At 35.4% G+C, this 23,123-nt stretch overlaps 1 protein-coding gene across 3 annotated transcripts in view; it reads right to left on the bottom strand.

Moving 5' to 3' along the window:
• LOC150101599 (peptidyl-prolyl cis-trans isomerase FKBP2-like) overlaps nucleotides 1-23,123 on the bottom strand; it is a 69,213-nt gene that overhangs the window by 29,578 nt on the left and 16,512 nt on the right. For all 3 annotated transcript variants that reach the window (XM_090400204.1, XM_090400203.1, XM_090400202.1), the window contains exons 2-3: nucleotides 20,118-20,321; nucleotides 4,840-4,952 (exon numbers count right to left, since the gene is read on the bottom strand). In XM_090400204.1, coding sequence (XP_090256330.1) covers nucleotides 4,840-4,952; nucleotides 20,118-20,318 — 314 coding nt within the window. In that variant the 5' untranslated portion in view covers nucleotides 20,319-20,321. The remainder of the gene's footprint in view (nucleotides 1-4,839; nucleotides 4,953-20,117; nucleotides 20,322-23,123) is intronic.

The following is a 23,123-nucleotide window of genomic DNA, read 5'->3' as shown; positions in this document are numbered from 1 at the left end:
GAGGAAAATTGTAGATAGGAAATTAATAATGATGTAATTTTTTTCATGTAGTACTATCATATCCTGTACACCCCTTGGGGATACATGGCAGGAATTTGATGATGATGATGATGAATAAATTACTAAGACAGGACCTATCCTTTACGAAGCTGTGCTGCCCACTATAAAGAATCATATCCCTATCCACCCACTGATGGATTTTACCTTTAATCAACTTTTCCAATAATTTAACAACCACTCCTGATATATTAATTGGTTTGTAGTTTGCTACTTCTGTCTTGGAGCCACTTTTATGCAATAGTACTATCTTACCCTCCTTCTGCTCCTTTGGAACCTGGTCAGAGTTGAGACATTAAATAACTTAATCAGAGGCACTGCCAATTCTCTTGCACATTTGCATAGCACATGGGCCAACATGCCATCCAGTCCAACTATTGCACACTGATTTTCTTCAATATACTGAGCACCTCCTGTTCATTTACCTCAATTCTGACAGACTGCCACATCAGCAACTGCAAAATCTCTACCTGGATGATACACATTTGCAAAGTGATCACTCAGCAACTCAACTATTTCTTTTGCTTCTGTCACCTTCCTATCATCAGTATTCATTAACATCATCCTTCCATAGTCATTCTTCCTCTTACTTGCTGTATAACAAAAAACTCTTTCGGATATATTTTGGCCTACTTAGCTAATTTTCTCTAATAATCTGATTTCGCCTTTCTTACATTACTAATTGTCCTTCTTGTATGCACTCCATACGGTTCATGAGTATTTTGATCATCACGTTTTTTTCTTTATATTCCCTCCTTAATCTTTTTTTTCTTCTAACTCTTGCTTTATATCTCTACTCATCCACCTTTTATTTTTATTGCTAAATTTTTTTACTGTGAAATTATTGCTAAATCTTCTAGAATTTGTTTTTAGTTAAATGTTCCACACATCATGATGGGCTGAGATATTTCACTTGGATAAAATTTTGAAAAAAGAAATTCTTCAAAAAATAAAAAAATGAATGTTCCATTACATTTCACAGGATATACTTCATCTTGGACATTTTTGATATTCGTGAATGTGCAGGCAGAAATAGTCATTTAAACAGAGTAGAAGTGAAAAATTAGCAAAGAAAGTGTTCGAAGCAAAAATGGCAGAAAAAAAGACAGAGAAACTAAGCTAGTATATTAAGACAGTGTTCAAAATAATTTCGACTATGGATCTGAAAATTCCAAAGAAAATTAAAAGGGCATGGAGATGTAGAACCATATCAAAAATAAAAGATATCAGAAAAGAACTTTACATTATTAATGTTCCGGATGTATAAGCAGTGCTAATCTAATTTATGATGGTTACTTTAACAGAATGGACAATGAACGATTAAAGAAAAGTATTTGGAAAAAAAAGTAAGAAGCAATCCCTGGGAGAAATCAAAGATGTATGCACTTTGATGAGTCAGGAATGTTTTATAAAACTAATCAAATTGGATCTGACAAATAATAAGACAATTTCAGAAAAACTTTGTTGGTTTAGAAACTAGTTTTGAAACAATTCACTGTTGGAATATCATAATATCTAGGACACCGATTGAAAGGATACACCATAAATGACATTTCTTCCCAGAAAAAAAAAAGTCTTTTTAAAACTGCAACTCAGAAAACTTGACTAGAGAATCAACTTGCACAATATTCATACAATAATAGTCATAAGAATTAGAACACAAGGTTACAGGTGTCTACAGCAATCCCTCGATTAGTGCGCCTAATGCATTCTTTAAAACAGGCACATTAATCGAAAACGCACTAATCGAATATAATAACCTATGGGAAAAAGTATAATTTGTTCCTCAAATTTCTTTTTTTGAACCTTAATTTTTTTATAAAAGAATTAAGATATGTCTGAGGGCCTATTTAAAGGAAAACCATGAAGCTGAAAGACAGTAAAACATATTCAGAATATAAATTTTATTATTCTACTTCTTAACAAAGAATTGAGCTAACGTAGTTTGGCAGGAATTTTGTTTCTTTTTTTCATACACCGACAGTATGGCCCTATTGCCTCTTCTACTCTTCTGCAAATTTTACTGCTTCTCTCTTCATCAGGGTCAGCCTCTAAGCACTGCTGCTTAAAAACTTCGATTGTACGAAAAATATTTTCAAATTGTTTCTGTGAAATCTCTTTGCATTTGAAACTGCTGTGCATCTAAATTTAGCAGGTGGGAATCACTCAATTCTTCAGAATGAGATTTAATTAACTCTTGGACGTTATTATTGAAGGGGAGAAAGAAATGAAGGAAGTACGAATTGGTCGCCAACACACAAAATCACGTGCTTTATAGATAAAATTTCCCAACTGTTATACAAGCAAAATACTTAAAACTCTAAAAACTACAATGATCATAATAGAGAAGTTAATTTTCCAACGTGTAATAATAAACAATTCATTCCAGAAGACGGATTGATTACCCTATTATTGGAAAAGATTCTCCTTTTTGCGACATGCGCAGAAGTGTCGAAGGGTCTCAAATCTGTGGGCGTACTATAGCAGACAACATAAATTTTGGTGGTAAAAATTTGGAACATAGTATACATTGAAGTAGTATAGTATGCCATTAAAAATAACTTTGTAAAATGTTTTAAATCAGTAACTAAATTATTTCATTCTGGGTGAGTGATTTTTTAAAATAGTTAGTGATAAAAATGTATAGATATAAAATTTAAAAAATCTGTAACATTTGTTTTTAAGATGTATATAGGTATACTAATCGAATTTGGGTATCAAAAAAAAAAAAATGACGCACTAATCGAAAATGCACTGATCGAGGCGCATTAATCGGGGGATTACTGTATTTTATTTTCATCATCTTATCTTTGCAGAAATATCCAATTTGCAACAATTGCCAAGGATGATGGAGACTAGCTACCTATTCCCTTTATTATATAGTGAAACTAGTGGACTATTCATAACTAAAATATTCACAAGTATACCACAGTAATTAAATTTTAATAATATGTAGATATTTCATCTTAAGTATTGTAAGACATCATCAATACAGTTATTACAAACAATACTAGGAATTATATTCAAAGGAACAGTTAGTGCATGCTACTGTAAGCATGCATACCAATATTGGAATCTCTCTCTGTGTACAGTAGTATGTTTGAGGACTTTAAAAAAAAAAAAAATCAGCTGTAATTAAAATTAAATTAAAATCTATCTGATGAAGTTATTTTATACAACTGAGGATAATAATTTCCCAGACTTTTGGGATAGTGAGACAATCATTAAGGTTCAGATTCAGTCTGTGACATAAGGCTTCAGCACTTTCTTTATATAAATGTTCATGTTTATATAAGGATCTATGTAGTAGCTTGGTGTTTTTCCTTGGATCCTATGGTCAGGGTTTTCAATTCCATGTTATGTGAGGCCAGATTTGTGCAGTTTGATAAGACAGATGTGGTCTTGATGTTCAGAGATGCGTTTACTTATAGATCTTCCTGTTTGTCCATAGTAAGACTAGAATATGGAACTTCATATATGCCAGGTAGCATCATAGGTGAGAGTTTGTCTTTTGGAGAAGGTAACAAATTGTGGATCTGGTTGACTGGTTTATAGGCAGCGGCGAGTTTGTATTTCTTCATAATTTTTGACAGACGTTCCGAGATGCCTTTGATATATGGTATTGGAGTCCTACAGGCTTCTTCTTGTCTGGGTTGATGTGTAGGGAAATAGCTGATGATTTCTTGAGTTGTTTTTGGACTATATCCATTTAATAAGGCTGTATCTTGAATAATTTCCAATCTTGCTACTTTCTCCAAAAGACAAACTCTCACCTATGATACTAATTGGCATATACGAAGTTCCATGTTGTAGTCTTACTATGGACATCAGGAAGATGATGCTACCTAGCGTATACTGAACATCAAGACCACATCCGTCTTACCAAACCGCACAAATCTGGCCTCGCACAACATGGAGTTGAAAACTTAACCATAGGATCCAATGGAAAAACACTAAGCCGTTACATAGATCCTATAAATAAATTCATCAGATATATTTTAATTTATCTTCAGTTGTTTTTGGACCATTTAATAAGGCTGTATCTTTAATAATTTCCAATTCTTGTTTTAAGAACCTCTGAAGAATCTTTATCAGATCCACAATTTTAAGTCTTCAAACACACTACTGTACGCATAGAGGGATTCCAATGTAAGCACTGTAAGCACATGCACTAACTGTTCCTTTGAATGTAATTCCTAGTATTGTTTGTAATAGCTGTACTGATGATGTCTTAAGATACTTAAGACGAAATCTACATGTTATTAAAATTGGCCTGGCAGTGGTTGGAGTTTCTGCTCTCCAGCCAGAAGGCTGCAGGTTCGAATCCCACCGTGGGCATGGATGTTTGTGATTGTCTGTGAAAATACTAGTGGTGATGGTCGGTGGTAGATGGCGTTGGTGTAGATGATGAAGGTAGTTGCAGTTGGTGGATACGGAGAGTTGTAGAGTAGGTGCCCTCCCTCGATGATTTGGACTCCCAGGAGGTGTTATATGATGATAATAATAATAATAATTACTGTGGTATACAAATGAATTTTTACCTATTCCCTTTGGGGAATAAAACTGTTAGAGGATAACTTAATGAACTGGTAATAAAAATCAAGATCCAAAAGCAAACAATCAAAACTATCATTAAAATTCTTTTTCCTCTTCCTTATTTGAACAGGAAGATGTCCAGTTTCTTTGGTAATTCAAAAGAGAAGATTCACTGCAAATTAAAAAAAAAAAAAAAATCCAAAGTTTCTTGCAAATGAACATGCATAAAATTATAAAAATATTTACCCTAGCAGACCTTGGTCCCAGCCTCTGATTACCTGTCCTGAACCCAAGGTAAAAGTTAAAGGTTCACTTCTCTTGTAACTGTTGTCAAATTCTGTACCATCTTCCAAAGTGCCCTAAAATATGAATCATTTACATTTTACATATTAATTTTCTCTTACAAAACTGCTACTCAACCTTCATATAATGAAAAAAATTACTTATTTTAAACACAAACTAAATTAACAGAATTACAAAATCATGTGACAAAAGCCTAATGTTCAACTACATACACACAACTGAATAATCTTGCTGAACTTCTCCTCATACTGGCCAGTAGTGTTTTTTTTCCTCCTTCAGTAGTGCAGTAGGTAGTATGTCAGTCCCATAATCTGAAGAGAATAAGTTTGATCCTTACCTGGAGTACAGCAATCTTTATTTGGAGTGCAACAGGGATCTGTTTTGAGACCATTATTGTTTAATATGTATATTAATGACATTGGGATTGGCTTAACCGAAGATGTGCAGCTGTTTTTCAATGATGCAAAGTTGGAAAGAACTATGAGAAGTAGAGCAGACATTGTGGCTATGCAGCAGGATCTGAATAGACTATGTGAGTGAGCAAATTGCAAAGTGCAATGTTTTGAAATTTGGTAGGCATGGTTGTGATGCAGAGTATACAATTAATGGAGAAATTTTGAAGGAGGTGGAAGAGATGAGAGATTTGGGTAGTGATGGTGGACAGAGAATTGAAGTTTAAGGGTCATATTACTAAAATTGTAAGAACATCTCAACAGATTATGGCAATAATGAGAACACTGACATGCAGAAGCAAAGAGGTTATGGCTCCCTTGTATAAGGCTTTGATCAGGCCACATGTGGACTACTGTGCACGAATTTGGTTGCCTGGTTTTCAGGGGATGAAGATATATCCAAGAGGATTCAGAGAAGGTTTACCAAGTTAGTGTCAGGTATGAGGAGAGATATTTAAGGAATGCAACTTAAAGAGTCTTGTGAATAGAAGAAAAGGAGATATGATTGAGACAAGTGAGGGTTGTAACCAGATTAATGTGAAGATTTTTCACAGAGTAGAGTAGAGGGAGATAAGAGTAGAACTAGAAGCCATCTCTGGAAGCTGTATAAGGAGGGGGGGGGGAGTGTGAAGCAGGTTCTTTGCATGGAGAGCGATTAGTGAGTGGAATGCAATGCCTGAAACAGTTAATGTGGAAACTGTGAATAGGATTAAGGCATGGTTCGATGATCTTTTGCATAAGAGAGTACAGACCTCTAGCAATGAGTCCATGGATGGAGATCAGATAATAATAATTTAATAATAAACTTCAAGGTCTCTTACTGACGTACCATTCATTTATCCCACCATGTCAATGTGCAGAGGATTACAGTTATATGTAGTCACATATAACTGATCTTTAACTGTGATTCAAATAATGAGAACAAAATGGATAAGCCAATCAGAAAAAATGGTTTTGAAACATGACTGTTGAATAGTTAGAATATTGCAAACTCAGCATGATCAGAATGTGAGTTGGCTAACCTTTAAAGCATTGTCTAGGTGGAAAAAAAAATATCAATGATGATACTGATCTGCTACAAATTGGCAGAACTGAAACTCTAACACCTCACCAGCAGAATCGATAAGTAAAGAAAACATGGGCAAAGCCTCTAGTTATATCACTGTCTTACACTGATCTTCAGTTCAAATATAGTTATAAGAAGATCTAAACAGAAGAGTCAGTCATCTAAGTTATCTATAATGAGGGTGAATTTTTTCTTCACTTGCTTTTCCTATTATGTATGGTGTATAACAATTACTGTATCAAGGAAGGAAGAAGCAAACATTTTAAGTATTAAGGTTCTGCAATTGTATATATATGTATATCTGATACATGAGCGGTTACACAGAAAGAACAACTTGCATAAACTCGCATAATTACATGAAATGATGGAAAAGATTGTTTTAATGGACAATGAATAACAGTTACTTCACTGAATTTAATAGAAGAAGGAAAGTGATCAGTTGCTTTCATGTTTTAAGGGGTTTTGAGGATAATAGCAGATAATTATAAAGGCACACTTAGTTGAATAAAAACCATGCAAATAACTGATCACTTCTATAGTTGAGTAATTTTCCCCATATCATTTGGATGAGAAAGAGACGTGGATTTAAATCCATCTGTGATGAGAGGAATCATCATCATCAAATTCCTGACATGTACTCAAGGGATGTACAGGATATGATAGTACTACATGAAAAACTTACATCATTACTAACTTCCTATCTACAATTTTACTCCAAATCAATCTGTTACCTGTCAAGACTCCAACATTATTAGATCTTATATTTCTGTCTTCGAAGGCCCTTTTTACCATATCACTCCACCTATATCTTGGTCTTCCTCTGGGTCTTTTTCCTGCCAGCCTGGCAGAGAACACTTGTTTTGCTAATCTTTCCTCTCCCATTCTGTTTAAGTGACTACCATGTCAGATTAGCTCTGCTAACGCATTCCTGGATGCTAACAATGTCAAGTTCTTTCTGAATATCCTTGTTTTTAATATGATATTGCTGTTGATGTCATATTTTCATGCCCCCTCATCTTTCTCAGGACTCTCATATCTGTGGTATCTAGTCTTTGGTCAAATGTTTTATTTCTAACCCAGCTCTCAGATAAATAAGTTAAAATTGGTTTTGAACACTGTCTTGAATACAGCTAATTTAGTGTTTTGAATAATTTCTCTCTTATTCCATATAAATTTATTCAGTTGACTTCCTACCATACTAGCTTTGTTGATTCTGTTGTCAATTTCCATATTTAATTTACCATCTTCACTAAAAATTGTGCTTAGGTAGCTGAAATGTTTTACTTGCTCTATAGGTTCTCCATTCATAATGCAGTTAATATTTTCAATGCTTCTGTCTATTTTCATTGTCTTTGTCTTGTTATTGCTGACTTTTGTAACTGTAATAGTTTTATTTTTATTATTGTAATATACGGACTACATACAGCTAAAGTTTTTCCTTTATGTTTTTAACTCACTCATGCTGAATTGGCATTCCTCCCACCTTCTTTTCTGCCTTGCCTTAATCTTTATCATACATATGGCCGACTGGCTGGCTTTAATTCCAATTGTCACCAGCCATATGTCTACGACGTATTCAGTCCCTTAGGCTCTTCAGTCTAACAAAATTTATTTGTTTTTCGACTGCGCCAGCTAGACTGTACTTCCGAGAGTGAGGGATTGAAATGTGGAATAACAGCAATGCAGGGGGCTCATAACTTTAACAGAAATTTCTCATTATCTTACTCAACACTTAAGTTAGTTGTGGCAATTTCCTACTAGCACACAGGTTCATAATTTTTTTGGAGATTGTGCATTGACAAGTGTCAGATCAGCATGCTATTTACAAGTCATTTATTGAAACTAAGAAATGCATGTACATTTGAAACAATTACTTATGGCTACACTTCCCTAGCCTATCTAAATCTTGATTATCATATACTATTACACAGTACAACACTATACACTATGCTATTATACAACACAATATTATACACAGTTAAGATAACTTATTGTCTACCTTCTCGCAGTTGCATATATCCATAGCACAAAAATATCAACTTATCACAGCTACTCACAGATCTTCCTTCACAAAGTCCATTGTATTCAGCGAAAATTCTGTTAGGATATCAAATTCTTCTGTCTTGATTAGGACATTTCTTGTATTCACTAGGACGTCGCAGCAATGCATTTCAACCTTAATGGTAGCTTGATGCAAATTACGAATGATGTCCTTCCATTTCTCTTTCTCTTTAGTCGACGACTTTCTATCGGAAAAATTCCTGGAGAAATCTGGACTCCATCTTCGAGACCTTTCCTTCAGTTCCTGGCCACAGGTGCCTGTGGTTATTGAGAACATGGCGACTACTGCACTTCGGAACTTCTCAACTCTGGGAACACCTGGGAACCCCGATTCCTACTCACCAGGTCACTTAAATATCCTTTCCTTTCTTTGTCTTTACTTCCACATTTTTTGCACTTATCCTCAGGCATGTCGACATCACTTTTTTACCGAAGTCTTTGTTTTTGATGATTTTAAACCTTCGCAAGTCTTTGCGACTTTTTCCTTCAGAGCATTCCTTTTGTTCTTTACTAATCTTGGCAACCTTTCTGCTGACTCATTACTTAACAAAGAACAATTATTTTCCTTTGCATTGAGCACAATTGTTTTACAAGTAATATAAAAATTATTCACATATTATACATTATAACTAATTTTTCATATATATTTATAACATCTTTACATTATGTCTTATGTATTATTCTGACTTAAGACCCTTGTAAAACAGAGCATGATAAATTAAAAAAAGCTTATCATGCGAGATTTTACACCTTCATACTAAATCTATAACAAGAGTTATTCAATTTTGTCAGGGAATCTTGCAGACTTATATACTGGATTTATTTAGAAGTATAACATCATCTGCATAAAGTAAGTAAAGAGCTGAAATTAACATCTCTAATTTTGATATCAGGTTTAATATCACTTTCCTTCATAATGTGATCCATATAGATAATGAATAACAGAGGGGATAATGTACATCCTTGTCTGGTGATAGATTTAACATCAAACCATCTTCCTGTACTTTAATTCTAACTGCTGACTTACAATTCAAATAAAGACTAAGTATTGCCTGATATAATATCTCATCGACACCATATAACTGTAGTGTTTTGAATAGTTATTCTCTTGGCACTATATCATATGCCTTTTGCAGGTCTACAAAACTTAAATACAGATCTTTGTTATATTCCCATGATTTCTCAACTATTTGTCGCAAAGTGAAAATCTGACCCTGACAGCCTCTATTTAACCTGAATCCAGCTTATTCTTCACCAAGCATCCCTTCCACAATCCTTCTCAACCGTTTCTCAAGTATACTTGCATAAATCTTACCAGGAACACCCGGTAGGGAAATACCTCTATAATTCTCATATTCAGTTTTATTTTCCTTTTTATATATGGGTACTATGAGAGCTCTACTCCAATTATCTGGAATTCGTACCTCCATCCAGGCTTCTGAACTATGCAGTGTAGTGCAGCAACTATAAGACTTTTATACCTCCATAAACGAGCATTTCTGGTCGAATATCATCTACTCCAGATGCCTTTCTGCATTTTAAGTTTTTGATGGCTTTTTCTATTTCAAGTATGGATATGTATTCCTGATTGCATGCCTGTTGAGTGTTTTTTTATCACTGTGCTGTTACTGCTTGTTTCATTTACAATTTTTTGAAGTAATTACACCATACATCAGGGGTCTCCAACGCATGGCCAGTGGAGCTCTTTGCCGTGGCCAGCCAGCTAGCCATTTTGAAAAAATAACTACTTAACATTAAAATGCGATTAAATAAAAAATAATTTCAACGAAGCCCGCAGGGCCACTAAGCTATACTGCGGTATTTAGAATTGTAAGATGCTTTCCAGATTCACAAGGAACGCTGTGCATTTGATAACTTACATTAAATCCTATAAAAACAAATATTAAAGAGACATGCTTCTTCAGCCATCTACCAGCAGCAAGCGGTATTTAAATACTAGTACTAATGTCACAGGTAGATGGCTGAAGCAGTAGTTCGTTCGAGTGCGCTGTCTAGTGCCTTCCAGATACATCTCGAAGATTCTCGATACTTCGTTATTTTCATATAAATACAAGAGGATCTCATCCACAGTCAGTCAGTCGTGAACAGTGTGATATTCGTGTATAAGCACACGGAGGTTCGTCACGTCAGCCATAGCCTATTGTGGTTTTATATTGCCAGACTTCTTTCATTAGTGTGAGACATATTCAGTGGATAATAACCATTATATGTCCATTTTGGATCATTTTTGGGGTTCACCTTCCATCACTATGGCGTCTACAAGTAAAAAGCATAAATCAAGTGATTCTTGTCTTATTTTTAATGAAAAGTGGACCAATTTGTACTTTTTTGTGCTGATCGACAATAAGCCAGTGTGTTTAATTTGTCGTTAGTCAATGTCAGTATCAAAAGAATACAATATAATTCGACACTATGAGACAAAGCATGCATCCAATTTCGATCACCTTCAAGGGCTGCTTCGTGTGGACAAAGTGAACTGTCTCCAAATTGATTTAAAATGCCAGCAGGGTATGTTTAAAAGGCAGAGGGAAGAGAGCAAAGCGTGCATCAAAGCAAGTTATGTAATAGCTGAAAAAATTGCTAAAAATTCAAAAGCCTTCTTGGACGGCGAGTTTGTGAAGGAGTATCTCATTGCTGCTGGAGAAATTCTGTGCCCAAATAATAAGGAAGTGTTTAAAAAACTGAGTTTGTCTGGGGCAACTGTAGCATCATGTGTCAAAGAACTTGCCAATGATATTATGATTATTATCTGAGACCTCCAGGGAGTCAAGGACTCATCAAGGGAGGCTGTAAATTACCCAACCCAACTATCACTCACTGCTCTCTCTGGGAGAAAAACATAGCTCTTACCACTTTCTTGACTGAGAACAATCTTAACTTCCATAGATGCCTCTGTGTTCTCTCCCCACCTTGCATATAACGAAAAATTTCATTTGAAAGCTATAACACCTCTATCTAGACCTCTATCATATCATCCCCCTTTCCTCCTGTTAACCAGAGTCTGCAATCCACATACTCGCAATCTGTCCTCATTATCTAAATCGCATAATCTGGATATAATCTTTGTAACTCTTCTTTGCACCCTTTCCAAAGCTTCTTTATCCCCCTTGGAACCTGGGAGACCAAATCTGCGCACAGTAATCCAGGTGTGGTCTTATAAAGAGGCAAAATTACTTCCTTATCCTTACATGTCAAGGTTCATTTCAACATAGCAATTATCTTCTGAGTTGTATTTGCAACTTTTCTATGTGACCTTTGAACTTTATATTCTTATCCACCAATACACCAAGATCCCTTGCCTCTTCAGTTTCATGTAGCATAACCCCGCTGGAACTCTAATTATGCCAAAGTGCATAACTTTACACTTACAAACATTAAACTGATAGCCATTTTCGTTTGCCCAGATTTCCAGTCTATTCAAATCATTCTGTAACTGCTGAATATCAGTAGCATCCCTAATTGCCCTGCCTACCTTCGCATCATCAGCAAACAATTGCAAATCTGATGATAGACCCAGTTTGATGTCATTAATGTACAGACTGAACAATAATGGACTGAACCCTGAGGTACACCATTGGTTACCTTAAATCTGGCAGATTCACACCCACTGTATACCACTTTTTGATATCTGTCTGTCAACCATCCCCTGATCCAAGTCAATAAATTATATTCCAATCCCATATTCTCCAGTTTACACAACAGCCTGTCGTGTGATATCCTATCAAATGCCTTAGAAAAATCCAACATTATCATACTGTATCCATTCCCTTTATCCAACCCAGCCATAATATTGTTATAAAATATGAGCAAATTGCTAAAATATGACCTTCCTTTAGTAAACCCATGCTATTCCCTGCAGAGTACAGAATACGAGTTCTTACCAACTTCTCCAAAATCTTCACTACCACACCAGAGATACTAATAGGTCGGTAGTTAGACACATCAGTTTTTGCACCACCCTTGTGCAATGGAACTATCATGCATTCCTATCATTCCTGTGGTATCACTTCTGAGCTGAGACTCAAGTTATACCAATGTGTGAAAGGCCTAGCCAATTCAGCTGAAGGAACTTTAAAAAAACAGTCGTCCAAATTTACATCATATTCACTTGCTTTAGATGAGAGCAAGATGTGAAGGATACGGCACAACTGGCTATCTTTGTCCGTGGCATTGATCAACAATTCACTGTGACAGAAGAACTGCTTGTGCTTGTACATACGAAGGGAACGACGAAAGGCACTGATATTCTTGAAGCCACCAAAAAAAACTCTCCAGTGTTTTGCCCTCAGCTTAACCAACCTCGAGGGTGTGGTAACTGATGGTGGGAAAGAACGAAGGGTTTATAAGACTATTACACTTTTTTTATCTAATCTTTGTCAAGTAGCTTTATTTTATCCTCCTACATGTTTCGCCAATCTTTTTCTATTGGCATCCTCAGGGAATACAAACTAGTAAGCTAAAATGAAGGTTACAGACTAGGTTATAACTGATGGGTTTAACAGAACGAAGGGTTTGTTGCGCTGCTACAGAAAGAACCGGAACTAGAAGGAAGAGATTTAGTCCATTACCACTGTTTAATCCACTAGGAGAATTTGTGTGCAAAAACTATTGGATTTGAGAATGTCATGAAAGTTATTGTGACTGTCATCAACATTATTAGGGCAAGAGGATTGAATCATCGTCAATTCCAAGAGTTTTTGACCCAAGAGTGCGAAGTGGATCATGGCAATGTGGGTTATTATAGTGATGTGCGTTGGTTGAGCAGAGGGAAGTCTGTGAAGTCTGCAGAGGGAAGTGAGCTCCTTAAGTCTTTGACTTAAGGAGTGAAATACAGCAGTTCATGCAAACTAAGGGGAAGCTGATTGCAGGATCCGACGATCCGAAGTGGATGACAGACTTTGCCTTTGTGACCAACATCTCGTTGCATATGAATGACCTAAATACGCGGCTACAATCCAAAGATCGACTGGTGCACACTCTGATCACATCAAAGCTTTTGTGGCCAAGCTCAAACTTTAGGAGGCACAACCTGCAAAAAAAGACTTAACTCAATTTCAGCTTCTCACTGAGTCCAACTGTTCATCTCTTGATGAATACGCTACAAAATTAGCCATGTTGCAAAGTGAGTTCATAGAGAGAGAGAGATTTAGTGATTTTTGTAACCAACGGTCTTCTTTAGATTTATTTTCAATGCCATTCAGTGTCAATGCTGCCGAAATGCAGGCTCAGTACAAATAGAGCTGCTTGAACTCCAAAACAACTCCTCTTTGAGAGAAAAATTATTCAATGTGCCCTTGCTTACATTTTACAAAGACTACATTTCTGAGGATGCATTCCCTAATCTTCGCTGGCATGCTTTGAAGCTGTGCACTTTGCTATTTGTTAATTGTTAGGAAGCACATACTTATGTGAGCAGTTCTTCTCCAGAATGAAACATGTGAAGTCCAAGACAAGAACTCAGATTATGGACCAACATCTCGAGAATACTCTGCGCATAGCGACTTCCACCATCGACAAGCTGTTCAAGGAAAAGCATTGCCAAGTTTCTCATTGACATTGTAAAAAATGAATGTTTTCTTCATTAAATTATCTTTTTTTCAAGTATTGATTGTATTTACTTATCATGAACCTGACTCCTACCTACGCTCTTAAAGCTGAGTTTGTTTATTTTTATAGGATTGTATGTTTTATGTAAAGTAGCAAATGCACAAGGTTCCTTGTGAATCTGGAAAGCATCTTACAATTCTAAATACCGCAGTATAGCTTAGTGGCCCACGGGCTTCACTGAAATTTTTAATACGGTCCGTACTGTCTGAAAGGTTGAAGACTCCTGCCATACATCAAGGATATCTTTTTCTGCAGTTTTCTTGCCACTTTATCATCTCTAATTCCTTTTACAGCACTCTTTCCTCCATTTCTGAGCTTTTTCAACAGCCTCCAGAATATCTTGCCAACCTTACTGATATTTAAACAATAAATTACATGATAACCACAGTAATTAACTTTAATGAAATGAAATTACAGATATTTCGTACTGAAAAATAACAGTACATCATCAGTGTATAGAAACAAGCAAATCAAAGGAATGGGAATACAAAGTACATACAGCAGTTGGCAATTTACCAATTAAAAACTGTTGCCACATGCTAGAAATTAATATCAATAAATAATATTTAAAATATTATTAAAACTATTTTTTATGGTTACATAAGATAAGAATCTCCCAAACTTTTGGGGGAGAGGGAGAGACAATCATTCTGATTCAGATTTAGCCAATGTAAAAGGGCTTCCCAACTTTCTTTGAAAAGGCGTTCATATTTAAACCTGCTTAGTGTCAATACTATGTTGTGCCAGACCAGACTTTTGAGGTTTCATGTATTAGATATTGATGTTCATTAATTCTTTTTTCCATAGAACAGCTGTTTGCCCAAAGTATGTTAGATTACATTCATAGGGTATCTGATAAATGCCAGCTTATGATAGAGGTGCCAGTTTGTCTTTTGTAAATGGCAACAGATGAAAAATTTTGTTGATCAGAAAATATGTGGGAATGAGATGATACTTCTTCAAAATTCTACCAATCAGTTCCGAGATGCCAGAAATATAAGGGATTGGAACTCTGCAGTCTGTTGAAGAACCCAGGTGTTGGAACATAGGAGTCGATTATCTGCTGGATTCGATTAGGGTTGTAACCATTAAATTCCATTAACATTTTGATAGTGAGAAGTTCTTGTTGTAAGCTTGAGGGAGAAGAGCACACCTTGTATGCTGTATTAATTAAAGATTTGATAACACCAATTTTTTGAGAGGTGTGATGAGCAGACTTTTAATGAATGTATCTGCCAGTAAAGGTAGGTTTTCAATAAATATTGGTCGATAAATTACCAGAGGCTGTGCGCATAAGAAAGATGTCCAAGAATGGTAAACTATCAGCCTTTTCTTTTTCCATGATGAACTGAATGTGTGGGTGAAGGCTATTGATCTGTTGTAAGAAAGTGGTAAGTTCATTTTCAGAATGAAGCCAAATAGCAAAGACATCATCAACATAATGAAACCAATGGGAGGGTTGGGGATGAATGAATGAGAACAAGGCTTCCAGATGGTTCAAAAAATAGTTTGCCAAAGGTGGAGACAGAGGGCTTCCCATAGAGGTACCTTCAACTTGTCTATAGATCTTATTTTTCCAGCTGAAATATCCTGATTGTATAACATATTCAGAAATCTTTGCAATATCAGGAGGGTAACCATTATATAGTAAATTAACAGTGTCAAATAATGGAATGTTGGTAAAGAGGGAAACAATGTCAAAGCTGACTAACAAATCCGACTCTTGTATTTGATTTTCTCAAGAAAATGTGTGGAATTCTTGATGAACGATCTGAATTGTCCAGTATGGGCAGTTAATAAACGTGACAGAAATTTAGCAATTCTATAGGTGAGAAAGTCAATAACCCTTTTTATGAATTTTTGGGAGGCCATATAAACAAGGAGTACTTCCAAAATGAGCGTGCAACTTGTCCAAAGTATTTTGATCCCAACTAACAACTTCTTAGCAGCTTATTTAATTGATTTTGTGCGTTTTTATGGGATTATAAATAATTTCTTGATAGGTGTGTGTGTGTGTGGGAGGGGGGGTATCCTGTAAAAGGCAGTCTATTTTTTTTTCTCTCATAGTCCGCCTTATCCATTACCACTACCACTTTTTCTTTATCTGCTTTCGAAATAGATATGTTGCTCTATTTTTTCTTAATGAAAACAGCACGCTGGTTTCAGCACTAGATAATTATATAGAGGTAATTTACTTTTAAAAAGTGAAGCAGAAACTTCGAAGCATAGTTTATTAGCATCTTCGCTGGAAAGTCCTGACAGATTGCATTCAATGTTATGCAAAAAATAAAGATATGAGATGCATCTATGTACCACAGCAAAGTCATGGCTTTTAGCTAATACACTAGTTTCAATTTGAATTTATCAAGAATTTGCTCCCACTGTAAAAGCTTATCTTATTGGAAAAAATCTACCATTAAAAGATCTTCTAGTGATAGATGATGCTTCTGCTCATCCCCCAAATTTAGAGGAGGATTTAGTTGGTGAATTCAGTTTCATCAAGATAAAGTTTTTGCTGCCGCAATACCACTTCTATCATACAACCCATGGACCAGCAAGTGATTTCAAACTTCAAAAAACTGTATATCAAGGCTATGTTTCAAAAGTGCTTTGAAATAACCAATGCCACAGAACTGACTCTTAAAGAATTTTGGAAAGAGCATTACAACATTCTTCATTGCTTAAGGATCGTCGATAAGGCATGGAAAGAAGTTTTTATTAAAACAACGCTTTCTGCTTGGAAAAAGTTCTGGCCAAATTGTATTTCAGTCAGTGAAGTAGTAAGCTGTGAAGAAGAGTCTGTTGTAAATGAAATTGTGTCTTTGGATAAAGCTATGGGATTAGAGGTGAGTGATGAGGATGTAGAGGAGTAAACAGATAATCATAAAACTGAACTCAACATCTTCACGATCAACAACAAAAAGAAGTGGAAAAAGAAATTTTTATGGAAGAGAAGAACGCCAAAGGATGCATTTCCAATGCCAACTTTCAAGAATTGTTCTCTGTTTGGGTTAGAACACAAGCTATTGTGGAAAAATGGCACCCAAATAAGACAGTAGTGATCAGGAATATCAACTTATTTGATGACAACGTGATGTGTTATTTTAAAAATATCAAAGAAAATCGTCAGCACCAAACAACATTAGATAGATTCTTCTCTGCAGAAAAAGAGAACGTAAATCAGCATTCTCAACTCCAGCTAAGAAGCAGAAAGAAGATGCTTAACAATGGGAGTATTATTTTCATCTTTGTGATTTTTATATTTAAAAAATATTCTTCACTGTTATTTTTATGTTGTAATAATTAAAATTAATAAAATAAATATAAGATTATTTTGTTTAATTTTTTCTAAGTTAAAAAACATTAAAAAAAACCTAAAATAGATAAAATAAAAAAAAAAATTATTGAAATTTTTTGGATATGGGAACGGATTATTTCACTTTCCATTATTTCTTATGTAAAATCTTGATTCGGACTTTGAACGATTCATAGTTTAAACGGGTTTCTGGAACGAATTAAATACGAACTATGAGGCACCACTGTGTATATAAGGTCCACACACAAAAGGCCGCGCAAGACATATAGCACACTAGTGCCGTGTGCAGGCAAGAGGAACAGAAGAAAGGAGAAACCTGTTACATTTTGCTTGAAGATCTGAGGGTTGTAATCTTTGCGGAAGGCTGGAGGAATAACGGTGGCCAATTCAGCAGAGCACTGTCCATGATAGTATCTGTAGAAGAAGCACGAGGCAGAAATTGAACGACTATGAGAGAGGGATCATTAATTAGCCAGATTACCATCTTCTGGATAGAATCAAGCAATCTTAGAGAGGATTTTGGTGCATCACCACAAATATGGGAACAATATTCCATGGCTGGGCAGATTTAGACTTTGTATAGAATTAGCAGCTGTGAAGGTATGAAGTAGTGTCTTGTACGAAAAGGTACACTGAGTTTTTTGGTGACTGCAGAAGCTATAGTTGAAATACGGTTGTGCAAGGAAAGATCAGAGGTGCAAGTCAGTCCAGGAAGTGAAATCTGATCATGTTTGGAGATCTCAGTATTACTGAAGGTAAGGGCAGGGGGGGGGGGTTGTGAGCTCTTTCTGGTGAGAGATCAGACAGAAATGAGTTTTGGTAGCATTGAAATTGGAGTTTACAAGGTTGGCCTTGCCCCACTGGAATATAGCTAGGCAGGGGGGGGGGGGTTGTGAGCTCTTTCTGGTGAGATATCAGACAGAAATGAGTTTTGGTAGCATTGAAATTGGAGTTTACAAGGTTGGCCTTGCCCCACTGGAATATAGCTAGGATATCTGAGTTCAGGTCCCTGGTCGTGGTAGATCTTGAGGATGTCTTGTAATGTCTTAAAGAATCATCTAGATCAGGGCTGTCCAAAGCACTGCCTATGGGCCACCTACGGTGCGATTTTGTGCAGCCTGCCTGTGGGTTTTAATTTTCACAAGCAAAAAAATAAAATAACAATTTGAATCGAATTCATATTAGATATTTTAATTCTATCACTAATCGATAATCTCGATGTTGATAATTTTATTTGGTATTTATACATCGCTATATACCCACATCTTTTTCAAATATTAGATGTGTCAAAGAAGCGTTCTTACATGGTTTTGTTCCAACGAGCATGCTCCGGGCACTCCGGGAACGTGAGCGCACGATTAGTGAGCAATTAGTGTTGTTTCGTTTGCTCAGCTTTTGAGGTTGTGTCACGTCACTGCTGCTCACCAAATTACTAAATATGCATTGTGATGCAGCCCTTGGATAATTTTTTTTTTCTAATGCAGCCCTCGTATTACCTAAGGTTGGATAGCCCTGATCTAGGTGATATCACAGGGGAAAGAATTATTGGAAAGCTAGAAGAAGGCTGCAGAATTACTGATATTGCCAGAGAGTTTGGAAACTCACAAAGCCTTGTATCTATGCTCTAGGCAGCATTTCAAACCAATAGAATATGTTCAAGACATTTGCTAAGAGGTCAACCTCGCTCTATTACAGAGTACAAAGACTCTGATAGAGCGAAGACGAAGGAATTTTTGGTTATAACAGCAAAACGTAATGGATGCATCACAGCAGATCAGCTGGCAAGTCAGCGCCATTCAAGCACAGGTATGCATATATTTCAACAAACTTCTGTGACAAGTATACCTATATGCCTTTGGGCATATAGGTGTACTTGTCACAGAAATCTGTGTCCCTTTACCCATAGCTCATCTTAGAGAACATTTTCAGTGGAGTTGTATCCATAAAAATTGGAGAAGACATCAATGGGCTAATGTACTCTTTACAGATGAGAGTTGTTTTACTCTTTCCTTCATTCTAGATGACACTAGATCTGGCATGAAAGTAGTACTGCTTATCATCGCAAGAATGTTCTTGAAATGGATATATATGGCAGTGCTGGGAACATGGTGTAGGGAGATATTATGCTTAATGGATATACCGGGCTACAAATGCTGAAAAAAGAGACTGTGAATGGTGAACGATATTGCAATGATATTTCTTCATAATGTGCCGGTAAAGTTTTTTCTAATTATACCAGCTAATTGCAAAGAAAATTGGATTTAAACTTGGTGTGTATATTTTGGGCCTCTTTAGTTATTTATGCTATTTTCTATTTCAGAGGACTTTTGCTGGTACTATTCAAAAATATCAATGGATATGTTTGCAGTGATGAACAATAATATGATGTGCTTAAGAATTTGCACTTGTATTTTGCTATTCTCAAAAATACCTACTGATGTACCATCATACATTACCAACAAGTTAGTAGTATTTAATATGTATATATCTTACCTATTTAAATAATTATTATAATGTTTAATTCTCAGTATATTTCTCTTTTGCCAGCTATTAGTTTTTAATATTAATTTATTTAAAAATTTTAGTTTTTTTTTCCCATTGGAAAAATTAATATTGACATATCTGAAAAATGCACTAGCGAGTATGCTGAATAAAATTAAGAATATATACTAGTAAGAAATTGACAATACAGCAATACCTTATAATGCATATGTAGAACATCTCCCTTTTTAGATTTCTTATCACATACTTCAGCCCGTTTTTTCACTCCTATTTGTAGTTTTTTTGGCTTTGAATTGCTCTTTGAAGCATCATTGCTAATGACAACAAAATCTATCAAACAAACAAAAACTACTATGACAAGAAGGATGCTGTATGCTGTTTTCCTCAACCTGCCCATTTTCTAAAATGAAAAGAAAACAAAAAAATTTGAATTTGAGACATATCAGAAAAAAAAAAATTATTTAAACAGAATTGCAAAACATATCTGTTATTAACTTTCTGCATATGATAAATCTATAAAACATATGATATATTATATCATATTTTAAAATCAATTCTAGTCTGCGTTGACAGTAGACTAAATTCTTTCTTCTTTTTTTTCTTTTTTTTTTTGAGAGAGAGAGGAAAAATCAGCAGAGAATTTGAACCATTTTGTTGAAATTCATCTGTAATAAATTATTGCACAATACTTCACTTCCCTACTGACCAAATGTTCTTACCTCCATCAAAATATTTATGTAAGGCAAACAGCAGAGTTGAATTAACATGGATAAGAAGTGCAAGTCATCAATTATCTCCATAAAGAGGTGTGATAATTCTTCATGCTGAGGAGAATGATTAACTGGATTAACACATGTTCATAACTGCATCTCAAAGCCAGAATGTATTTTTAAACAGAGTATATAGCACCTCCAAAGAACAATGGGACATTCACCCTCCGACTTGAATAGACTTGAGTTCAATTCTTGTCATAGTGAGAGGAATCTTTATGTGGGCTTTTTCAATTGAAAACAAGTTAGACGATGTCATACTGAGGCAGCAGTTTTTTTCTCCTGGAAATTCTGGTTTTTCATCCCACATACAGGCAGACTGGCCATGAGAACATATGCAATTTATAGACACAAAATACTATTATTGTTGTCGGTGGGTGGTAAGTGATGTGTGTTCATGGTAGTAGTAAATACTGCTGTGTAGTAGGAGGATTAAATAGGAAAAACAGCGAAACATCTGTAATGCAGTACAGGGCTTTACTGTGATGAGTCATTAGACTCCTTAGAGGTGTCCCAAAACAACAGTAATATGCTTTATATTAAAAAAATAATAAAATAACCATTGATGGTGTGGGAAAGTTGTAATCATGTTATCATCATTTAAGGAACAGTCCTTATCACTATAGAGAGTTCCCTCTTCCACGGTCATCCTATTTCCATCTTGCCTCTTGAGTGGTTTATAACCTCTTCCAATTAATCTAAACAGCTTCTCTAAGAATGTATAGTCTCTTCTTTTCCCTGGTATCTTCCCCTTCTAATATATTAATAATCCACTCATTATGTGTCCATAGATGTTCTAGGTATTTCTTTCTATTTACGATTGTTTTCTTCAATACTCGATTCCCTTTGATTTCACACAAGACTTCACTGGCTTTTCTTTCTTTCCAATTTATTCCTAGAAATACTCTCCAACAGTACATTTCAAATGCTTCAATTCTTTTCCAGTCTTCTGCCATTATAGTCCAAGTCACACACCATATAAGAATATGCTCCAGCCAAATGTTTTATAAATCATTTCTGTATGTATTTACTTATAATAAATGACCACTTTTTCTTTAATATTTCTTTTGCCATTAGAATTCTTCATATTTCCAACTTGCATCTTCTGTATTCTTGAATAACGAGTAGAAAGGTTTATGTGTTGGCAGTACATGTTAGTTTATTTTAACAGTATTGATTACAACACAGAATGATAAGAAAATAATTAATATTTATTAACTTATTAGCTGATATTTTGCTGGTATTATATCCAGCATCTTCAGAGCATAAGAACAGTTTTGTGGGAAGTTTTCGGTATTGAGACCACATTATGATACAAATAAAGAGTTTAATAAAAATAAGCAATTAAAACCTGACAAGTTTCATAAGTTGTAAGACTTACATCATCAAGTGTACTGGTACAAAAAAGTTTTACACAAAAAAGTACTATAAACAATTAATTACACATATTAGATGTTATGATAACTTCAAAACTGTTACATACAAATGATGAAAGTTTATTTTTCACTTGGTTAGATTATAATAAATTTAGTTTAATCTTTTATCCAAGTGTGAGCAAACAAAGTTTGCACCTGAAAGTATCTTCAGGACTGTGGTAAGGTGGTACAACACCAGGCAACTTGTTGCAAAGGTGAAGCAAGATAACATCACTCCTATCGCAGTATCTCCCATAATGCAAAACACATCTTCTTGCGGATATGTATAATGTTATGCATTAATGGAAGGGCCACAATAAATCTGGGTAGTTTCGACCTCAATAAAGGTCGAAACTACCCAGACTAGTTTCGACCTTTATTGAGGTCTCTTCAGTGGGAGCCAGGCCCAAGTGGAGATACCAGGCAGAAGCATTAGCAAGGTCATCTCTACTAACCAAGTGAAAAATAAACTTTCAACATCCTTCTCTAAATCCAGAGTAATTTAATAAAAAGGTGGCACACCATTTGGGAACTCTTATAGGTAGAGATGACCATGCTAATGCTTCTGCCTGGTATCTCCACTTGGGCCTGGCTCCCACTGAAGAGACCTCAATAAAGGTTGAAACTAGTCTGGGTAGTGGTCCTTCCCTTAATGCATAACATTGATACATATCCGCAAGGAGATGTGTTTTGCATTATGGGAGATACTGAGATAGGAGTGATGTTAGCTTGCTCCACCTTTGCAAAGAGTTGCCCAGTGTTGTACCACCTTACCCCAGTCCTGAAGATACTTTCAGGCGCAAACTTTTTGTTTGCTCACACTTGGATAAAGGATTAAACTAAATTTATTACATACAAATGCGAAACCAGAATCTGGTGTTTCTTTCTTTCCAATTTATTCCTAGGAATACTATATATACTATATAATAAGAGAAAAAAGATTTTGGTTTCTCATTTGTACGTAACAGTTGTGAAGTTCTCATAATATCTAATATGAGTAATTAATTATTTGTAGTC

This window comes from Typopeltis vanoorti, chromosome 11 (assembly GCF_054136105.1).
Source record: "Typopeltis vanoorti isolate ZY-2024b chromosome 11, IOZ_Tvanoo_1.0, whole genome shotgun sequence".
Classification (NCBI taxonomy): Eukaryota; Metazoa; Arthropoda; class Arachnida; order Uropygi; family Thelyphonidae; genus Typopeltis; species Typopeltis vanoorti.
Note: the sequence above shows the minus strand (reverse complement) of the source record. Positions and strands in the feature narration are given on the sequence as shown.